This window comes from Phocoena phocoena, chromosome 15 (assembly GCF_963924675.1).
Source record: "Phocoena phocoena chromosome 15, mPhoPho1.1, whole genome shotgun sequence".
Lineage (NCBI taxonomy): Eukaryota > Metazoa > Chordata > Mammalia > Artiodactyla > Phocoenidae > Phocoena > Phocoena phocoena.
In genome coordinates, this window is record NC_089233.1 from 22,324,449 (window position 1) to 22,347,492 (window position 23,044).

General features: G+C 40.0%; 1 protein-coding gene across 1 annotated transcript in view; it reads right to left on the minus strand.

The window, feature by feature from the left end:
* The window catches only part of LOC136134932 (acyl-coenzyme A synthetase ACSM1, mitochondrial-like), a 42,432-nt gene that overhangs the window by 5,246 nt on the left and 14,142 nt on the right, over window positions 1-23,044 (minus strand). Inside the window, exons 4-9 of the mRNA XM_065892721.1 lie at window positions 22,342-22,482; window positions 21,407-21,566; window positions 19,427-19,506; window positions 17,049-17,172; window positions 14,801-14,881; window positions 14,163-14,264 (exon numbers count right to left, since the gene is read on the minus strand). Coding sequence (XP_065748793.1) covers window positions 14,163-14,264; window positions 14,801-14,881; window positions 17,049-17,172; window positions 19,427-19,506; window positions 21,407-21,566; window positions 22,342-22,482 — 688 coding nt within the window. The remainder of the gene's footprint in view (window positions 1-14,162; window positions 14,265-14,800; window positions 14,882-17,048; window positions 17,173-19,426; window positions 19,507-21,406; window positions 21,567-22,341; window positions 22,483-23,044) is intronic.

Below are 23,044 nucleotides of genomic sequence, written 5' to 3' on the forward strand. Positions count from 1 at the left end.
ATTTCTCCCCAAAAAACCACAAAAAAAGTACAAGAAGTTGAATTGACTATGTACGACGTCTGGGAAAGAGTCAAAGGCTTAAAACAACCTTATAAATACCCAATCAAGAAAAAGCCATCTTAAAAATGGTACGAAGTTTTGTGACATTTTATTCACCCTTGCTCCAGCCTTTCTCCTGCATGGCAGTTTTGGTCTTGAGCAGATGGCAGCCCAGTTCCCAGTTCCCCTGCTCCAACCAGAGAGAGCAGAGAAGATCTCATTTGCAAATTATTATACACACCTGTTGTAACCTGTCTGGGGATAATGGGAGGACTGGTGCAAGGCACGCAGTTCATGTAACTCAGAATATAAGTGGGAAAAGCAATAGGAACTGTTCATAGGAGCTACCTGGAAGACTACAAAACTAAAAGGTGCCTGAGGTAAGAAATTATGGGTGGAGATATACAATAGATCATGAAGGTCTGGAGGAGAAGCTGGGGTGAGATTCTTTCAAGAAATTAGGATATTCAAGACAGCTGTGCACGTGGTGGTATTTAGAAAACCGTGCACATACCTGAGCAAGACGTGTGCTCACAAGAGTCCTAAGAAGACCTTAAGCTTTCACCTCAGACTGATCTCTAGGCTCAGAGCAAGCCTAGCTAAGTGATGAAGGAGTACCCCAGCACAGACCTAACTTGTACATTGGTTGTTCTCTCCTTTTTGTTGTCATTGGTATTTTTGTTTGTTTGACCTCTTGGCACTCAAGAAAATCTCTGTCAAAACATTAGCTGAACATGAGCTAAATGATCAGAAACTTCAGTGTGATCACACATGGCCAATAATTGTCGTTGCAAGAAGAGTTTGGAAACGTCCCAAAACAAACATACTGTTATAGGCTTCAATGGTCAACAATACAAAACAAGAACAACAACAAAACCCCAGACACCCCAACACTCAGGGAAGCAGGAGAATCTGATTTCTAGAGTTACCACATTGTAATAGTGAGAGGCCCAATATTCAACTAAAAATTACAAGACATACAATGAAACAGAAATCATGCCTCAGGACTTCCCTGGTGGTCCAGTAGTAAAGAATCCACCTTCCAATGCAGGGGAAATGGGTTCATCGATCCTTGGTCGGGGAACTAAGATCCCACATGCTGTGGGGCAACTAAGCCTGTGCGCCACAACTACTGAGCACGTTCGCCTCAACTAGGCAGTCCTCATGCTGCAAACTACAGAGACCACACAGTCTGGAGCCTGTGCGCCATAACTAAAGAGAGAAAATCCACATGCCACAACTAGAAAGAAGCCCGCACACTGCAACAAAAGATCCCACATGCCACAACAATGATTCTGTGTATTGCACTAAGACCCTACACAGCCAAAAGTAAAAAATAAATAAATATTTAAAAAAAATCATACCTCATTCAAAGGAATGAAATTAATTGACAGAAATCATCCCTGAGGAAGCCCAGGCATAAGACTTACTAGACAAACAGTTTAAATCAAGCTTGTTAAATGTGGTCACAGAGGTAAAGGAAGAAATGGACAAAGCACTACAAGAAGTCAGAAAAGTGACATGTGGACAAAATGAGAATATCAACAAAGAGATGGAAATTATGGAAAGGCACCAAACAGACATTCTAGAAAAGGGCAATAACTAAAACAAAAAATTCACTGAAGTGTTTGGCAGCAGTTTAAAACAGGAATAAAAGAATCAGAGAGTTGAAGGCAGAACAATAGAAGTTATTGGGTCTGAGGAGCAAACAGGAAAAAAATTGAAGAAAAGCAAACAGAGCCTAATGGACTTGCATGACACCATCGAGCAGACAAACATGTGCATTATGAGAGAAGGAAATGAGACAGAGGAAGGGACAGGAATAGTATTTGAAGATATAAGGGGCAAAATCTTCTCAAATGTAATGAAACACATGAATTTACAAATACAAGAAGTTCAAAGAAATCCAATAAGATAATCCCAAGAGACCCACACCAGGATACATAAAAATCACAATATTGGAAGCCAAATAGAGTCTTGAAAACAGCAAGAGAAGTGCCTCATCACATACAAGGATCCTCAGTAAGATTATCAGCTGATTCTCACAGGAAACCTTGAAGGCCAGAAGTGGTGGGATTACATATTTAAAGTGTTGAAAGAAAAAAAACTATCTATCAAGACTTCTCTATCCTGCCTTCAAAACGCTCCTTAAAAATGAGGGAGGAATTAAGATATTTTCAGATAAAAGCTGAGGGAGTTCATTGCCACTAGACATGCCCTAGCAGATATGGTAAAGGGATTCCTACAGGTTAAAATGAAAAGACTCTAGACATGTATCAAATCCATATGAAGATACCTTTGGAAAAGTTAAGTGTGTGGGCAAATGTAAAAGCCAATATTACTGTAATTTTGATTTGTGACTCCACTTTTAATTTTCTATATATATTTTTTTAATTTATAAAAAAATTCTAAGTCTATATTTTTGGGTACACAGTGTACAAAGATATAATTTATGGAATCGGTATCAGAAAGAGGGGACAAAGCTCTATAGAGGTAGAGTTTCTTGTTTTTGTTTCTTTTACTGCTTACATGTTTTTAATGAGGTAGCATTGGTTTATAACATCATGTTTCATGCATACATTATGATTTGACTTCTTTATACACTACTGCATGCTCACCACAAAAACTCTAGTTTCCATCTTTTACCATACAATTGACCCTCTTTACCCACTTTGCCCTCCAACCCCCATCCTCTCTGATAACCATTAATATGTTCTCCATATCTATGCGTTTGCTTTTGTTTTGTTTGTTTTTTTAATATTCCACATATGAGTGAAATCACAGGTATTTGTCCTTCTCTGTTTTGTTGATGGTTTCCTTTGTTGTGCAGAAGCTTTTTAGTTTGGTGTAGTCCCATTTGTTTACTTTTGTTTTTGTTGCCCTTACCCGAGGAGACATAGCCAAAGATATATTGCTAAGACCAGTGTCAAAGAGCACACTGTCTATGTTTTCTTCTAGGAGTTTTATGGTTTTAGGTCTTACATTCAAGTTTTTTAATCCATTTTGAGTTAATTTTTGTGTATGACATAAGATAGTGGTCTAGTTTCACTCTTTTGTCTGTGGCTGTCCAGCTTCCCCAACATCATTTATTAAAGAGACTTTCTTTTCTCCATTGTAGATTCTTGGCTCCCTTGTCATAAATTTGTTGTCCATATATGTGTGAGTTTATTTCTGGGCTCTCAAATATTTCCATTGATCTATGTGTCTGTTTTTCTGCCAAATTATTTTGAATAGTATAACTTTGTAGTATGATTTGAAATCAACAATGTGATACCTCCCACTTTGTTCTGTTTTCTCAGTCAGGAATGCTTTGGCTACTTGGGGTCTTTTGTGGTTCCAGACAAATTTAGAATTCTTTGTTCTATTTCTGTGAAAAATGTTATTGCGATTTTGATATGGATTGCAACTGAAGTTGCAGATTACTTTAGGTAAAATGAACATTTTAACAATGTTATTCCTTCCAATGTATGAGTATGCACTAGTTTTCCATTTCTTTGCTTCTTCTTCAATTTCTTTCAACAATGTCTTATAGTTTTTAGTGTACAGGTCTTCCACCTCCTTAGTTAAATTTATTCCTAAGGATTTTATTCTACTTGTTGTGATTGTAAATGGGATTTTTTTCTTAATGTATTCTTCTGCTAGTTCATTGTTATTATATATAAATGCAACAGATTTTTGTATACTGATTTTGTACCCTGCAACTTTCCTCTTTTCATTTATTAGTTGCAATAGTTTTTGGTGGAGTCTTTAGGGTTTTCTACATATAAAATCATGTCATCTGCAAATAAGGTGACAAGTAAAATTTGTCACCTTTCCAATTTGGATGACTTTTATTTCTTTTTCTTGCCTATCTGCTGTGATTAGAACTTCCAATACTATGTTGAATAAGAGGGGCGAGATGCTCATCCTCATCTTCTTCCTGATTTTAGAGGGATGGCTTTCAGTGTCTCACTGTTGAGTATGGTTTTAGCTGTGGGTTTGTCATAAATGGGCTTTATTATGTTGAGGTATATTCCTTCCATACCCACTTTATTGAGAGTTATTTTTAATCATAAATGGATGTTAAACATTGTCAAATGATTTTTCTGCAACTGTAAAGATAACCATATGATTTTTATTCTTTGTTAATGTCGTGTATCACATTGCTTGATTTGCATATATTGAGCCATCCTTGGATCCCTGTAATAAGTCCCACTCCATCATGGTGTAGAATCCTTTTAATGTATTGTTGTATTAGGTTTGCTAATTTTTTTAAAAAAATTATTTATTTTTGGCTGTGTTGGGTCTTTGTTTCTGTGCGAGGGCTTTCTCTAGTTGCGGCAAGCAGGGGCCACTCTTCATCACGGTGCGTGGTCCTCTCACTGTTGCGGCCTCTCGTTGCAGAGCACAGGCTCCAGACGCGCAGGCTCAGTAGTTGTGGCTCATGAGCCTAGTTGCTCCGCAGCATGTGGGATCCTCCCAGACCAGGGCTCAAACCCGTGTCCCCTGCATTGGCAGGCAGACTCTCAACCACTGCACCACCAGGGAAGCCCAGTTTGCTAATATTTTGTTGATAACTTTTGCATCTATGTTCATCAGAGATACTGGCTTGCAATTTTATTTTTTGTGTGTGTTATCCTTGTCTGGTTTGGTATCAGTCTAATGTTGGCCTTGTAAAATGAGTTAGGAAACAGTCCTTCCTCTTCAATTTTTTGGAATAGTTTGAATATCATAGGTATTAAATCTTCTTTGAATGTTTGGTAGAATTCACCAGTGCAGCCATCTGGCTTTCTGGGAGGTTTTCAATTACTGTTTCAATCTCCTTAATGTTGATCAATCTATCCAGATTTTCTGTTTCTTCATGATTCAATCTTAGAAGGTTGCATGATTCTAAGAATGTTTCCATTTATTCTAGGTTGTCCATTTTTTGTTCATAATATTCTCATAATCTTTTGTATTTCTGTAGTATCCATTGTTGTTACGCCTCTTTTGTTTTTTATTTTATCAGTGCCTTCTCTCTTTTTTCCTGTGAGTTGAGCTACAGGTTTGTCAATTTCATTTATCTTTTCAAAGAATCAGCTCTTTCTTTCATTGATCTTTTCTATTGTCTTTTAAGTCTCTATTGCATTTGTTTCTGCTCTGATTTTTAATATTTCCTTCCTTCTACTGACTTTGGGCTTCACCTGTTCTTTTTCTAGCTCCTTTAAGTGTAAGGTTAAATAGTTTGAGACTTCTTTTGTTTCTTGATGTAGGGCTGTATCACTATAAACTTCCCTCTTAGTACCAGATTTGCTGCAACCCACAGATTTTGGTATGTTATACTTTTATTTTTAGTTGTCTTAAGGTATTTTAAATTTTTTCCTTTAAGTTCTCCATTGACACAGTAGTTGTTCAGTACCATGTTGTTTAGTCTCCACATATCTGTGACTTTTCTAGCTTTCTCCTTGTAGTTGATTTCTAGTTTCGTACCATTATATTCAGAAAAGATGCTTGAAAGGATTTCAGTCTTCTTAAATTTATTGAGACTTATTTTGTGTCCAAACACATGGCCTAACCTTGAGAGTGTTCCATGTGCACTTGAGAAGAATGTGTAGTCTGCTGCTTTTGCATAGAATGTTCTATATACGTCTGTTCAGTCCATTTGGTCTAATGTTTTATTTAAGGCCATTGTTTCCTTGTTGACCTTTTGTCTAAATGATCTATCCATTAACGCAAGTGGAGTGTTAAAGTCCCCTACTATTATCGTGCTGCCATCAAGTTCTCCCTTTACGTCTGTTAATAATCGCTTTATATACTTCGGTACTCCTAGGTTAGGTGTATACCATCGTTAGTTCCAGGAACCCCTGCAGATACCAAAATTTGAGGATGCTCAAGTCTCTTATAATTTGCATATAATGTACAAACAATTTCCTGTAAAGTTTACATCATCTCTAGATTACTTATAATACCTAATACAATGTAAATGCTATGCAGATAGTTGCCGGCACACAACAAAGTTAGATTTGCTTTTTGCTTCTCTCTGGAATTGTGTTCTGATTTTTTTTTGATCTGCAGGTAGTTGAATCTGTGGATGTAAAATGTGCAGATCTGGAGGGTTGACTGTATATATATTAATAAATATCATATATTCTTGAAGGGTTATCTCCTTTATTATTATGTAATGTTCATCTTTTGCTCTTCTTACCTTTCTTGGCTTGAAGTCTTTTGTCTGTTATGAATATAGCTACACCCACTTGTTTTGGCTGCCCTTTGCTTGCAGTATCATCTCGCATCCCTTCACTCAGAGCCTATTTTTTTTTTAGAGCTGAGATGAGTCTCCTGGAGGCAGAATATAGTTGGATCTTGTTTCGTACTTTTGTCTTTTCATTTTGGTAGAAGAGGTCCTTTCAACATTTCTTGTAAGGCAGGTTTGGTGACGATGAACTCCCTCAACTTTTGTTTGTCAGGGAAAACCTTTATTTCTTCTTCATATCTGAAGGATAACTTTGCTGGTTAGAATAGTGTTGGCTGACAGTTTTTATCTTTCAACAATTTGAGTATGTCATTCCACTCTCTCCTGGCCTGTAGAGTTTCTGCTGAGAAATCTGCTGATAGGCTAATGCGGGTACCTTGGCACGACAATGTCTTTTTTTCCCTACTGCCTTTAAAATTCTTTTTTTAATCATTGATTTTGATAGCTTAATATAATGTGTCTTGGAGAAGGTCTGTTTGCATTGAGATAATTAGGTGTTCTGTTAGCTTGTGGAGTCATATATCCAGTTCCTTCTCCTGGTTTGGGGAGTTCTCAGCTATTATTTCTTATTTATTTATATGCTCTCTGATCTCATCTTCTCTCCTCCTTGTGGAATACCAATTATCCTTATATTACGTTTTCTAATGGAGTCTGATGAGTTTCTTCATTTTTTAAAACCTTATTTCTCTCTCCTACCTGAATCATTTCTAGATTTCTATCTTTGAGCTCACTGATTCTCCTTTCCATATGGTCTGCTCTATTTCCAGTGGTTTCTAGTACAGTCTTTATCTCATTTTATTGAGTTCTTCAACTCCAGAATTTGTTTGTTTCTTTTTTCCAATCTCTTTTGTAAAGTATTCCTCTGTTCATCAACTTTATTCCTGAGCTCATTGAATTGCTTTTCTGAGTTTTCTTGTAGCTCAGTGAGTTTCTCAATGATAGCTATTTTGAATTCTCCATTAGTTAAAGCATGCTCTTCTGTGATTTTCAGTTTGGTTTTTGGAGAATTGTCATTTCTTTTTTGGTATACTGTATCGCTATCATTTTTCATGGTGCTTGATGAGATGTTTCTGTGCCAGTGCATTTGAAGTATCCAACACCTTTCTTAATAGATAAAGTTTTGCTTACTTTGTTTCTAACAAACCAGCAATTGGTAACTAGAGGTTTTTCCTTTGTTTTTAAGTAGGTGGCACTACAGCACAAGTTTTTTTTTTTTTTTTAACATGTTTATTGGATATAATTGCTTTACAATGGTGTGTTAGTTTGTGCTTTATAACAAAGTGAATCAGTTATACATATACATATGTTACCATATCTTTTCCCCCTTGCGTCTTCCTCCCTCCCACCCTCCCTATCCCACCCCTCTAGGTGGTCACAAACCACCGAGCTGATCTCCCTGTGCTATGCAGCTGCTTCCCACTAGCTATCTATTTTATGTTTGGTAGTATATATATGTCCATCCACTCTCTCACTTTGTCACAGCTTACCCTTCCCCCTCCCCATATCCTCAAGTCCATTCTCTAGTAGGTCTGTGTCTTTATTCCCGTCTTACCCCTAGGTTCTTCATGACGTTTTTTTTTTTCTTAGATTCCATATATATGTGTTAGCATATGATATTTGTTTTTCTTTTTCTGACTTACTTCACTCTGTATGACAGACTCTAGGTCCATCCACCTCACTACGAATAACTCAATTTCGTTTCTTTTTATGGCTGAGTAATATTCCATTGTATATATGTGCCACATCTTCTTTATCCATTCTTCAGTTGATGGACACTTAGGTTCCTTTCATGTCCAGGTTTTTGGTTCGTCTTTCCAGAGCTGCCTCTTGTGGTATTTGAGAATCTGCATTTTCCATCTTCCATTGTCTCTGTGGAAGGTGTGGCCCCATGCCCTCATAATTTCTTCTTGTGCCCCTGGGGTCACTGGTGCCTTGCTGTTGCTGGTGTCACTTCTGTTGCTGGCATCACCACCAGGAGCACTGGTATGGTGGAAGCTTCCGTTGTGTCTGGGGTTGCCTAGGTTGCAGCCACTGCTGCCCCAGTTGGGGTAGTTGGAGGGAGGGGTAGAAGCTGGGGTCAGAGGTTGTCATGTTCATGGGCACCACCACCACAAGCAGGGGTCTGGAGTTTCATGTGCGTCTGTGGCTGAAGGGACTGGGGTCATGGGGCTCACTTCTACTGCTGCCCAGTTCTCTGTGGCCATGGGCACTGCTGCAGCTGGAAGCCAGAGTCATGTGTGTCACCTTCGCTGCTGCTACTGGATTCTCTGGGGCTGTGGCTCAGCCATGATAGCCAGGAGGCCAGTATCATGGGCACTGGTTCTGCCTCTTCTATGTGTTCCAACCCATCTACCTTCAGATTACAGATGTGTAGATCTCTCTTGTGTCCTGGTGTGTTGAGCAGAGGAACCGGTGTTGTGTTATGGATGTTTTACTAGTTGTAGATTAAAGGAGAGAGACAAAGGGATTGTCTCACACCACCATAATGCTTAGAAGTACAGCTTTTGTATGTAATTGAAGTTAATTTGGTATCAATACAAATTAGATTGTTATAATTTTAGGATGTTATATGTAATCCCCATAGCAACCATGAAGAAAATATCTAAGGAATATAAACTAAAGGAAATTAGAAGAGAAGCAAAATATGTCACTACAAAGTATCAACTAAACAAGAAAGAAGATAGTAGTGGAGGAAATGAGGGACAAAAAAGCATTAAGACATACAGAAGATGAATAGCAAAATGGCATATGCAAGTCTTTCCTTATCAATAATTACTTTAAATGTAAATGGGTGAAACTCTCCAATCCAAAGGCAGAGATTTGCAGAATAGATGATAAAACATGATCCAACTCTACACTGTCTATAAGAGACTCATTTCAGATTCAAAGACACAAGTAGGTTGAAAAGATGGAAAAAGACCTTCCCTACAAATAGGAGACAAAAGGGTGGCTATCTAATAAAATCAGACAAAATAAACTTGAAGTTGAATACTGGCACAAGTGACAATAAATGGACATTATATATTGAAAAAAAGATTAATTCACTGAGACTATCTAACATTCAGAAACATATATGCACCTAACAGCATAGTGCCAAAATATATGATGCAAACATAGACAGAATTAAAGGGAGAAATCAAAACTCCAAATTATATAAAATAAACATTGATGGAATTGAAGGGAGAAATATACAGTTCTACAATAACACTTGGAGAGTTCAATATATTACTTTCAATAATAGATAGAACAACCAGAAAGAAGGTCAGTAATGAAGTGGAGGACTTGACTAACACTACACACCAATTGGATCTGACCGATATATAAAATACCCTGCCTAAGAACAACAGAACACACATTTTTCTCAAATGTACGTGGAACATTCTACAGGATGGGTCACATAATATGCCACAAAACAAAGATTAGTACATTCTAGAAGATTGAAATCATACAAGGTATCTTATCTGATCACACAGAATGAAATTAAAAATTAACAACAAAAAGAAAAGTGAGAAATTCACAAATATGTAGAAAATTAAGCAATACAGTCTTAAACAACCAATAAGTCAAAAATGAAATCACAGGGGAAATTACATGGAGATAAATAACAACCAAACTACAACATACCAAAGCTTGTGATTGTAACAAAAGCGGTGTTGCTTAGGAATTTTAAATACCTACATTAGGAAAAAAAAAAGTCTAATGTCAATAATTTAACACCTTAAGTAACAAGAAAGAGGAGAGCAAACTAAATCCAAAGCTAGCAAAAGAAGGAAATAAGTTTGGATTTAAGAATAATAAAATAGAGAATAGGAAAACAATAGAGAGAACAAATAAAGCCAAAAGTTGGTTCTTTGATAAGATCAAAAATTGACAAATTTTTAGCTATATTAAGAAAAAAAGAGATGATTCAAATTATGAAAATCAGAAATGCAAGAGGAGATACTACTAGCAATTTTACATTCCAAAAAAAGAAAAGTTTATAAGAGAACACTATGAACAATTATTACCAAAAGACTGGATAATCTAGATGAAAGAGGCAAATTTCTAGAAACACATAATCTACCAAAAATGAATCATGAGGAAATAAAAAATCTGAATAGACCTATAACTAGTAAGGAGATTGAATCAGTAATCAATCCCTCTCCACCCTGAAAAGAAAGCCCCAGACCTGATGGCTTCATTGGTGAAAACTCCGAACATTTAAAGAAAAATTAATACCAATTATTCTCAAGCTCTTCCAAAAAAATTGAAGGGGAGGGACCTCAATCTATGAGGTCAGCATTACTCTGACACCAAATTGAGACAAACATACTACAAGAAAAGAACACTACAGACCCTTACGAATAACTGGGGCAAAATTCTCAGCAAAATGCTAGCAAACAGAATTCAGCAACATATTAAAAGGATTATATACCATGTTCAAGTGGGATTTATTCCTGGTTCAACATATGAAAATCAATCAATATAATGAACCATACTAATAGAATAACAGTGGGGGCTGGGGGACCCCATATCTATTCAATTGATGCAGAGAAAGCATTTAACAAAATTCAGTACCCTTTCATGATAAAAACACTCAGTTTATTTAATAAACTAGGAATAGAAGGAAACAGCCTCAACATGACAAAGGCCATATATTTAAAAAAAAAAAGCATAGCTAACATCATTCTCACTGGACTGAAAGATTTTCTCTTAAGATCAGGAACAAGACAGGAGAGCCTGATCTCACCTTTTCTACTAAACGAAGTATTGGAAGTTTACCCAGGTCAATTAGGCAAGAAAAAGAAATGAGGCACCAAAATGAAACAGAATTAAAACTAGATCTGTTCACAGATAACATGATCTTACATGTACAAAACCCTAAAAAACTTTCTCTCACACACACAAATTGTTAGAGCTAATAAAGGAATTCAGCAAAGTTATAGGAAAGAAAATCAATGCACAAAACTTAAGGTGCAGTTCTATACTTTAACAATTAACAATCCAAAAAGAAAACTGAAAAAACATCAATAAGAATACAATACTAAGGATAAATTTAGTATAGCAGGTGAAAGACTTGTACACTGAAGGTTAAAAATCACTGCTGAAAAAGAGAAAGAAGACATAAATAAATGGAAAAGCATCCCGTATTCATTGATTTGAGACAATATTAAGGTGACAATGCTGCCCAACATTATCTACAGCTTCAATGCAATGTCTATCAAAATTTCAGTGGTGTTTTTTTGCAGACATAGAAAAACCCATCCTAAAATTCACATAAAATCTCAAGGGATCGCAAAATGCAAACACAACCTTTAGAAAGGAGAAAAAAGTTGGAGGACTTACACTCCTGATTTCAGAAACTTACTTCAAAGCTATAGCAATCAAAACAATGTGATACATTCATAAAAAGAGACATACAGACCACTGGAAGAGCATAGAGAACCCAAAAAGTAACCCTCACATATACTGTCAATTGATTTTAGGCAAGGGTGCCAAGACCATTCAGTGGGAAAGACAGTCTTTTTAACAAATGGTGCTCGGAAACGTGGATGACCAATGCAAAAGAATGAAGTTACCTTATATCATACACAAAAATTAATTCAAAATAGATCAAAAACTTAAATGTAAGAGCTGAGCTTATGAAACTCTTGGAAGAAAACACAGAGGAAAATCTTGCCTTGGATTTCACAATGATTTCTTGAATATGATATCAAAAGCACAGGAAACAAAAGAAAAATATTGAATACATAAAATGTTCTTCACCAAATTTAAAAACTCTGTATGTCATAGGATACTATTAAGAAAGTGAAAAGACAACCCACTGAATGGGATAAAATATTTGCAAAGCATATAATTTGCATATCTGATAAGGTATTGATATCCAGCCTACATAAAGAACTCTTACAACTTAGAAACAACAACAACAGAAAAATGAACAAACCAATTAAAAATGGGCAAAGAACTTGAATAGACAATTTTCCGAAGATATACAAATGGCCAATAAGAACATGAAAAGATGCTAGTCATTAGAGAAATGTCAATCAAAACCGCAATGAGTTACCATTTCAAACCCATTAGAATGGCCATTATTAAAAATAAACTGAAAATAGCAAGTGAGTGTACGGATATGAGGAAATGAAAAGCCTTGTGCATGTGGAAAACATGTATGGCAATTCCTCACAAAGTTAAAGAGAATTACCATATGATCTAGCAATTCCATTTCTGGGTATATAACCAAAAGAAGGGAAAGCAGGGACCTAAACAGTTACTTGCACAATCAGTGTTCATAGCAGCATTATTCACAAAGGCCAAAAGGTGGAAACAACCCAAATGTCCATCAAAACTTGGTATATACATGCAATGGAATATTATTCAGTCTCAAAAGATGACAGTTTGCTAAAACATGGATGAACCTTGAAAACATGGTGCTAAATGAAATAAGCCAGACACAAAAGGTCAAATGTTGTATGATTCCACTTATGAGGTAACGAAAATAGGCAAGTTCTTAAAGACAAAAAGTACCATTAGAGGTTACCAGATGCGGTGAGATGGGGACTAGGCAGCTATTGTTAAATGGGAACAGAATTGCTTCTGGGGATGGAGGAAATTGTCTGCAGACGCATGGTGGTGACGGTTGTGCAATTGTAAATTTTACTCAGTGCTACTGAACGGTATGCTCAGGAATGGTGAAAAGGGTAAATTTTATATCACATGTATATATAAACCTACAATAGAGTATAAGGAAACCTGCTGTAACTCTTCATCAGACAAACCCTAATTAGCAGGGTTTTAGGTCATGCCTCAATAAAAAGAAAATAAAAGAACAGAATAAAAGCCAATGAATCTCAATGGAAGAGTGACATGTCTCATTGCCATGAGAACGTGTGAAATGAAAGAAATCAGTGTGGCCATATGTGAAGACAACTTTGCAAAATAAAATATGTACAATTTTTTTTAAGTCATGGCTTTGTACCACGCCAGTTCAATTTAACCAAAATCTCTGTGGTTGGATCCAAGTACTTTAAAAAAAAGAACCCTTCAAATGATTCTAACGTGCAGGCAGTATTAAGAACTGCTGGTCTAGATACCTGTTACTCTGTGTTCATTTTCCCTTTTATCCAACCTTTACACTGTGCTACTGAGAATTAAGGCTAAGGCTTGCATGATTGCTTCTGGACAATAGTACCAGAGGGACAGGGCCCCACCCACCCACCCAAGGCCACAGTGTGAGCACAACAGTGACACCAGTGGCTGTGACTTTGTAGAAAGGAGATGGAGGCTGAGATCAATTTCAGGGTCTGTCTACCCTTCTACAGTCCATCTTGGAAGCTGAGGATTTCCTCTTAGTGGCCACTGCTAGCTAGGGTTTGTCTGATGAAGAGTTACAGCAGGTTTCCTTATACTCTATTGTAGGTTTCTGTAGTCCCTGGATTTCTCATTTAGAGTTTGGGGTCCAAAACACACCACTTTGAATCCTAGGCCTGCCATTTATTTGACATGGGAAAGACACGTTAAGCTTCCAATCTGCAGTTTCTTCCTTTAAAGTGGGGATAATAGCGCCCCTGGAGGCTCAGCGAGTATAATAGATTTGTTTGCATCCTGTTGGTAAGTGCGGTGGTATGATGTGAACCCAGTCAAAGCCAGCATTCTTAACCACAGACATCACTGGACCCCAAGTCTGGTGGTTCTGAAGCCAGGCTGTTTTCTACCCCAACAGTCAGCCCATAAGTGCCAGATGGGTTATGACAGAAAGGGATGTGGGAACACACTATGAGCTTTGAGATTAATTAGAACAGGTTTCATTGACTTGGAGTGAATAAAGGAAGAAGGAAGAAGTCTCAAGATGCAGAGTTGAGTCCAGTCCCTTTTCACCTACACAGCTCCCTGCAAGGATTCTTGGGCCGTGTGGGGGCAGATGGTGTGTCCTTACCTCGTAGCCCATGAAGACGCCTATGGGCCTGGTGGGCTTGATCCTGATGCCAATGTTTCCTTCAGTGTTGGGCGGCAGGATGTTGCCCTTGTCATCAATGATCTGGAGCAAGAGACCTGTGAATCCCACCCTGCAGGGATCCCCAACACTCCTGCCCCACCCAAACACTGCCTGGCTCATTCATGTGACACAGTGGGGGTTATTGGGGGAGGAGGTTGTGGTAGAGGAGCCCTGTCAGAAAATAGAATAAAACTGTCAAAGTCTTTGAAATCAGCAAATGGTAAAACCCAAGTCATGGGTCCATTTGTTTCATGCATATATAGACATCACAAATGTGTCTTCAAGTGAGAACACGGATCAGGAAAAACTAAAGCCACCCGCAGTGGAGAGAGCCGCCTGTGCTACTGCAAGTATTCTTTCCCAGGCTCGGTGCATGAGGCCTCTGGCTGTCCTGGCAAGCTGCACTCACGCCCAGGACATTGCAGTTCTCAACTGAAAACTCCCCAGGAAACTGGAGGAAAAGTAGGCGGAGAAGAGGAAGGGCAACCGGGAGGCATGACCTGTTCTGTCACCTCGTGTCACACAATGGTCCAACCCTAGCCGAGCACTAATGTCTGCCAATGTCTTTACCACCAGACCTGAATGTCGTAGGGTGGGATGGCCTTCCCCAAGGAACCCGGCTTGATCTTCATGCCCCGGAGAGTGCCACAAGTTGTTCCCTGTTCGCAAAGAAGAGAACTGGGGTTGGCCAAGAGTCCAGGCTAATCACAAAGCAGCAAGAATCAAACACAGCAATCTTGCTCACAGATGTCATTTGATGCTGTGCAAAGAGCCCTCATGGGGAAGCTAGAAGGCATCGACCCCACTCTAGTCAGCAGACATTCACTGCACCTGACATGGGCTGGACCTGAGCCTGGTGCTGGGGCTACAGAGTCCAGTGGGAGAGGCCATGAAGAAGCAGAGGAGTGAGCCCAGGGCCGTGGGCATGTAACGTAGGGTGCGGAGTGCGCACTGTATGCCAGACATGTGTCCCTTTGCCGGGGAGGGCCGTGAGTGTATGTAACGACCGTTTACTTGTAGCTGCCTCGACTGCTTCTCAGAGCTGTGCTGAGGTTATTCAGATTGTTCACGTTGTTCCCCTACCCCCACGTCTTCCTGATGAACCTTATTCCTTCTTCATGGTTCTCGAAATTATCACTTTCCTAAGGTTAAGCGCTTCACACACAGAGACCAAGGTTTGAATCCTGACTCCACCACTCACTAGCTATGTACCAAGTAATCCCCCTTGATCTCCTCCTCTGTCAAAGGGGGGTAATTATAACATTATCGTTTAGAGTCCTTGTGAGTGTGTGCCAGGCACACACCAAGTATTCAGTAAACAACTACTACTAGCTATCATTCAGGCCCTAATAAAAGGAAGTTGGGAGATTCTCTTTCTGTGGTATTTTTCCCCACACTTCTATTGTTGCTTGTCTGTTTCCCTCAGTAGATAATGAGCATTCAGAGAATAGAGACTGTCCCATCCATCTCTGCACCCCCAGCATCTAAACACAATACCTACCTAAAAACAACAGTGACAACCATAGCTGCAATAGGGGTTAGACACTGCGAACACAGCTTTGTATACTTTCTTTCATTTACCTTATCATAACCTTGCAAGACTGGCATATTTCCATTTTGGAGATGGGGAAGCTAGACTCTGCAAGATTCAGTGATATGCCTACAGTCTCGAAGCCTATAACTGGCAAGGCTGAGATGTGAACTGGGGTCAGAGCTCCTGAGAGAGGAAGTACTTTCCCCTCTGCAATGTCACTGCTTACACTACAGGCACGTGGAAAATGTCACAGAAATGAGTGGATAGCTGTGAAAATGTTTGGAGAAATAAAGCACCATCCGGGTATCGGGGAGTATTCTGTTGTTATGAATAGTTGATGTAAAGGGACTAGTGTCATGGGTGTAGCATGTAGTTCTAACCTCACCCTTCTTGTCTGAATGCAAACTGTGAGCTAGCAAGGACAGATCTAGAGTCTTAACATTTCTCAAGACTGGAAGCAGACCCAATAACTGATTATTTATTTATTTATTTATGCAAAATAATGTCAGACAAGTATGTCAATTGGGACTGAAACGGCTATTTTGCTACAGGCCCTGAGAAGACAATCATACCTCTGTCAGCTAAAGGGATGATAGGGAAGTAGGGGAAAGTGGCTCTGCCCAGCATTGGAAATGCATTGAAAATGTGTTAGAAGTGAGATACCTGCCCATACTATCATGGATAAAGTCCTTGAGATTCAAGACATGCATGATTCTTTGAATGCCCTGCCCACCTGACTGGTCAGTGATCCTCTTTGGGATCACACTGTGTGTGTGTGTGTGTGTGTGGCGTGTATATAGAAGATCTCTCCTCCTGCTAGTTTCTCACCATCAAAGCTGTGTGCTCTCCTCATAAACACCCAGAAATGAACTAGTGAACTTCCGGGGCTACCTCCGGCCTGCTCCTGTGGTTGCTGCCTAGGAAGGGACAGTGAAGTGGACAGGACTTGCAGTGCTGGCTTCCATGTCTCTGGAGAGCGCCTTCTATGCCAGTGCCCCTCCTGGGCTCCCTTAATTATAACTAATTATCACAGGTATAGTGGCACCATGTCTTTAGACCCCTTTCTAGGTTTTTGTCCAATAGTTTTCAGCACATTGGTCTTTTGACAAGTTGATGAGCTGCAAGTGTCTTTTCTGCATATTTATTTGGACAAATAAGCCTAGAGCTCTGGAGCCTCCCGTTGGCTTTGAGCAATGCTGTGTGCTCCGCACACACTCATAGCAGGATTCAGCTCATCTGCGGGCTCAGTGGACGAGCACATCCTGACTGGCCCAGAGGGACCATTCACCTACCGTTTCTGACTGTCCATAGGCCTGGTAGAGCAGAACGCCTGTCTGTCTTCTCCACAGTTCTTGCTCCTCGGGCAGCAGGGCCTCCCCACCAGTACAGCAGTGCTCCAGGGTGGGGAACCTGAGGCTGAGGGGAAGGCAAGGTGTCAACAGAGCCTCCGCAGACTGGGCTTGGGTGCTCTGCCCCAGGCCCAGGGAGAGCTCAGAGCATTGTCATCTGGATCATTCATCCTTCTGCTTCTTCGCTTTCTTACTTGCCTTCTGGGCATTTTCCTGGTGGTCAAGTCCAAGTGGAAGTCATTTCCTGTTGGTACCTGTTAACTCATCTGGCAGGGGTAGGTGGTGGTGGCGGTGAGGCTAATGGGTTAAATCAGGGAGATCAGGATTGAATATGGATGTTGATGTAATAAGAGGGAGAAAAGTGTGCTTGGAACACATTCTAAGTATTCTATGTGGCTAAGAGGGTTATTTTTATAAACCATAAGGGCTGAGGGATAAGACCCCAAGGATATGCTAGGATGGTAACAGAACTGTACCGCCTTCTGGGAAGAGTGGGCTTATGTGAACTGAAGGCCTTTTGTGTTTCTGGCTGGAGAACGCAAATTAGGGGTTGGAAATGAATTGCTCGGGACATCAAGGAAGACCGGGGTTCATGTAAGTGGAGAGAAGAAGGATCACAGGTAACACCTCTGACAGCAGGAATTTGGGAGAGAACAGAAAAGTCTGCTGTGAATATTTGCAGTAGTTTGCTAGGTACGTTGTACGATGTAAATCCTCTCATCTATTTTCCCCATGAAGATTTCCATAAATAATACAAAAACCATCACAAAATAATGATGGATTCCCTGAAGGAAATGGGTAGAAGTGATTGGGGTCTTAGTACCACTTTGCACGGGGCTGAGCTGAGCCAGCTCGTAGGGATGAGGGAGGTGGCAGAATCCCTCGTCAACCTCTCCTCATATATATGGAGCCTGTAGTGATGGACAGCAGGGCTGGCTTCATTGAGGGTATGTTCCTCATTCTTCTTGAGCTTTATCCAAAGTACATAAAATGGGCAGAGTCTCCAATAGAGTCAATATTCATGCCCCGGTTGAATTTGTATGGGGTTTGTTCACCATCTCAAGAACGTTGCAACAAGTAGCTATAATATGAGCTTAGAAATACAGCTGGAAACATAATTCTGTCAGATTGAGGGTTCATGAATAAAATCAAGCTGTATTTCAGTTATCTTCATAAATTGAACTCCTTGATATTTTAACTCTTTTATGTCTAAAACATGTTAGCTCTGATTCTGAAGTAGCCATATCAATTTCAGAAACGCTAAAAGATACATAAACAACCATAAGGTTCAAAAAGCAGATTTCAGGTGAGCTAAAAATTAATCCACAAACATGGGGAAATGCAAAAATAAAATTACAGTGTGATACTACATACCCATCAGATTGGCAAAAATTAAAACTTGAAAAAAAACAAATATTGCCAGAGATGTGGAACAATGGGAATTCTCCTACCCTGCTAGGGGGAGCATACCTTGGTTCAATACTTTGGAAAATAAGGTAGTAGGGTGCAATGTCAGTGTGACCTAGCAATTCCTCCCCTAGAGAAGATCTACAGCAATGTGTGTTTACGTGTTTATGTACATGTTCAAAAATTCAGTGCAGCATTAATCATCAACAGTCCCAAACTGAAAACTACCCAAATGCCCAATAATAGAACTGATTAAAAATGTGCTACTTTCATAAAATGTAATGTTATACAGCAATGAAAATTAGCTCCAGCATTATTTAACAACACGGACACTTCTTAGAAACATAATGTTGAAAAAAGAAGCAGATATTACGGAATAATGTACGATTACATGAAGCTCAAAAGCAAGTAAAGTAGAATAATTTGTTTAGGGATATTTCCTGTGTAAACTATGAGGGAAAATAAGGAAATGAACACCATAAAAGCCAAAATAGTAGATTCCTTTAGTGGAGATGGAGGGGCATGAGGAGGTCTCTGGGGACACTGGCCATGTTCTATTTTTGGGCCTTCGGTGAGCAGTTACATAGCTGTTTTATTTTCAACAATTCATTAATCTGTAAATGTATATCTTATATAGTTTTCTGTATGTTTACTTGACAACAAAAATGTTTACAAAAAAAAAACCCCACAATGTTGCAAGGCTCACTGAGTGTTTCATTTGGTTCCCTGAATCCTGTTGAAAGAACCAATTAGACTAGCTGCTGAATATCACCACCAACATTTACCCCCCCCCCACCCACACACACAGTATCCTCAACGCACCATAGCTAAAATCAGTCAGACCACAGTGCATCAGATTACTTAAAATCCTACCCGAAGATTCCCGTTACCGACCGCAGCCACGTCGACCATACCTGGCGGAACTCTGCTGCAGAATCATTCGAAACACAGAGGGCGCAGCAAAGCATTGGGTAACAGGGTATTTGAATAAAGTCTAGAAAGTTAGGAGAGAAAAAATTTTATTTTTGCAATTAAGATTTACAACATAGATTTGTTATTAGCATTTTAATTCTGCCCTCTCCTCTAGGACAGCCCATTTATTCATCTGCTAATTCTTTCAGTATACCTAAATTGAGCATGAATTCCGTACATGGCGTGTGTCAGGTACTATCGGAGCAACACAAGAAAGTCTAAGTTCAGGGGATGGGTAGGGAGGGAATGAAGGGAAAGTTTTGTTTTGTGAATTTGAATGGTAAATTTTTAATTTAACATTTTTCGTTTTAGTCACTATCTCTCATCTTCAATAGGAGAGACTGAAACCAAGTAATTTAAAAAGTTTATTTTTAAAAATTCACGAAAGTAATAATTGTAATGTAAATTAAACAACTGAACTTTCAAATGCAGGGTTTGGGGTAAATTTGTAGACTCAGTTCTTTGAAATAATTCCAGCTTAAAATACACTGAGACTGTGGGGACACCCCTTGTAGGGGAAGGAGAATTAGACCTGGTGGGGGAAGGAGAGAGGTGGTTCATTGTGGTTCGTGCAGTTCTATGCCTCAGAGACTGGCAGGATGCAGGCAGAAAATAATGACGGAGAGGCAGATGTTGACATAGGGGCAGGGAATGAGAAGTGGGAGGTACAGTTTCAGGTGCTGGAGGGATGAGCAGATGAACTTAACCAACCAGCAGAAAAACAGGCAGAAACTAGCCTGGAGAGAGAAGACTGGACAGTTTTGAGAGCCACCTGAGTGGATGTACCTGCTGGAGAAATGGAAGTAAAGGAAGCTGCTTAGAGGGGAGGGAAAGTTGAGGGCAGAGCCTTGGATGACTACGGTGTTAGGGGTGAGCTGGGGGAACAGGCGGTAGCTGTAGCAAGTGGAGAATGTTCTGTGGAGCAATCTGACCTTAAGGGAGGAGAGACGGGGCTGGTCCGAGGTGTACCAGGGTGAAGGGCAGGTGTTCTTAGGATGAGGAACTTTGAATATGTTTATGGACTGAGGGAGTAGAGTCAATGAAAAGTGAGAGATTGCAAATACAGGAGAAAAGGTTTAATGAGTTAAAGATTAATAGAGAGGGGCTCCCAACACAAGGGCAGGGAAAAGAACAGGATCGGCAGCAGGTGTCGGGAGGGAGCTGGACGTTGAGAGGTGAAGGGGCAGGTCTGCCTCTGAGACAGGAAGCAGGGGCGTGAGCGGAGACACAAAGACAAGGTTTAAGTGAAGAGAAATACGTTGAAGGAGTTCACGCAGGTGACCTCGGTTATTATCATGGTGTATGCATAACAGCAACTGCTACCACTTACTGAGTGTTCTCTCTGGGCTCGTCTCAGGGCTAGCACTTTACACACCTTTCCTATGTCATCTCATTAAGATTCCCAACAATTTTGTGGAATAGTAACCATTAAGACTCTCATTTTACAGATAAGGAAACTGAAGCTCAGCTTGCTAAGTAAACCACTAATAAAGGTCAATCATGGGACACGAAACTAGGTCTGTCATATTCCAAGGCCTTTGCTTCTAAATGTCATTCAGTTGAGTAGCCACACAAATACAACATCCACACACCAGCACCTGGCCCTGGTAGAGCCAGGATCCAGGATCCAGGAGACCTGAGCTGTTCTGTTTGCTTTCATTTCTCAAAACGTATATTCTGGTTCCCAGGTCCATAGGTCTAGGGAGAGGTTTGGAATATGTGTTTTCTTCAGTTACCTCTTGATGTAATTCTGATACGATGACTGATTCAGTGCTTCACACTTTGAGAAACCCAGAGCCAGGGTTATATTATGCTAAGAGGCTTCTTTGCTAATAAAGTATTTTCTCAGTTGGATCCAGTTTTTGAACTCGAAATGAGTTTTTTCCGGGAGTTTGTTGATATCGAAAGGTTTGTCTTCTTACCTGTACAATGACCTTGGGGTCAAACTGGGGCAGATGATGGACAAAGACTGTAGACCCTGCTGTCCATGGTTCAAGCAGGGACCCTCCAAAAGCCAGAATCCAGCCTGTGTCTGACGGGCACCAGAGGACATCAGATGTCTTCAGCTGCAGTAATTTCCTGCTAACTCCAAAATACAGTTAGCCTCAGATACTATTCTGACTACTATACTATCCTTCCGTTCTCTCCACCCGCATTCCTCCAGGATTTTGCTACTCAGTTGTTATCATTAGCACAGATACCAACTATCTACAAAAAGCCTTCTCTGTCCCCCTGGTCTGGTTAATAAGGTACAAAGTATATAGAACGTGGTCTGGTTTGAATATTACCAGTTGGGGGATGGAGAGAAGGGAGAAGAGTTTGGTTTAAAATTGATTAAATGGTTAACCCAGCTTCAGCCTCTATGTTTGTTCCAGGTTAGGGCAGTGGCTTGGAGTGGCTTAGTTCCAGGTATTATTTTTCCCTAACAGTTCACGACTGGGAAACTCTATGCCGGATTTGTCCACAATCAAGGAGAGGAGAGGACCTGTCACGTAAGGTCACATTGCTGGAGTATTTTATCTTTCTCCACCAAACCCTGGAACTACTGACAGGGACACAGGGGCTTGTCATTTGTGTGGTTTGCAGAATGCCTGCTTTTTCCACCCACATCTCCTCCATGCCTCCTGTGAAGGTGCTCAGGCAGGACCCAGATGTGCCTCCTTTGTCATTCAGATGCCTCTGTCAGTCTATACTTCTCACACCCTTAGGGGTCTGAACCAAAGAGAGCAGAAAGCATAAACAGCACGGGGTCAATTCCACCAGGAGTTCTTTGCCCAGCACATACACGTACAAATATACATACACACTTCACCCCAGATCCGTGGCCCAGCTTCTAAGCTGGTGCCCTCTCTCCTACCATGAAGGGAAGATGGATCGCAAAGCAAGTCCATGGCTGTGCTTTGCCATCTTGGGGAAGCCTGTGGTCCCACTGGTGAAGAAGATGGCCATTGGGTCCAGGGTCTTTGACTTAATACAGGTGTGAACTGGGGATTCTGATCTGCAAAGGGATTCAATACAAAAGGACAGAAGTCATGTTTCCTGTTTTTCCATCCTCTGGGGAAGCAAGAGAAGCAATGTGAGTCTTGGAGTCAGAAAACTGGGGTTTGCAACTCCCAGTATTAGGCACCAAACAAAGTTTATGGGTGACTTGGATAGGTGGACTGACATTTCTTCATTTTAAAAAGTGGGGAAAATATGATGGATTACTTTATATTTTAATAAACATTGAAATAGTATTTCCAATGATTCCAGACAATGCTCTAAATGATCTACAAATAAGAACTCATTCAATCTTCAGAGCAACCCTAAGAGGCAAGTACTGCTTTTATGCCCATTTTGTAGATGAGGGAACTGAGGCTCAGAGAGGTTAGGTAACTTACCTGAAGACATATAGCCAGCAAGTTGCGGAGCCAGGATTCAAACTCAGACAGTGTGATCCATATACTATGCTTTTAGTCACGCCGCTAACCTTGTATTTTACACAGACTAGCTTCATGGGAATTCAACCTCATAAACTTGGTGTTGAAGGATGGGAAAGAGAAAGCTAGGGAGAATGACAG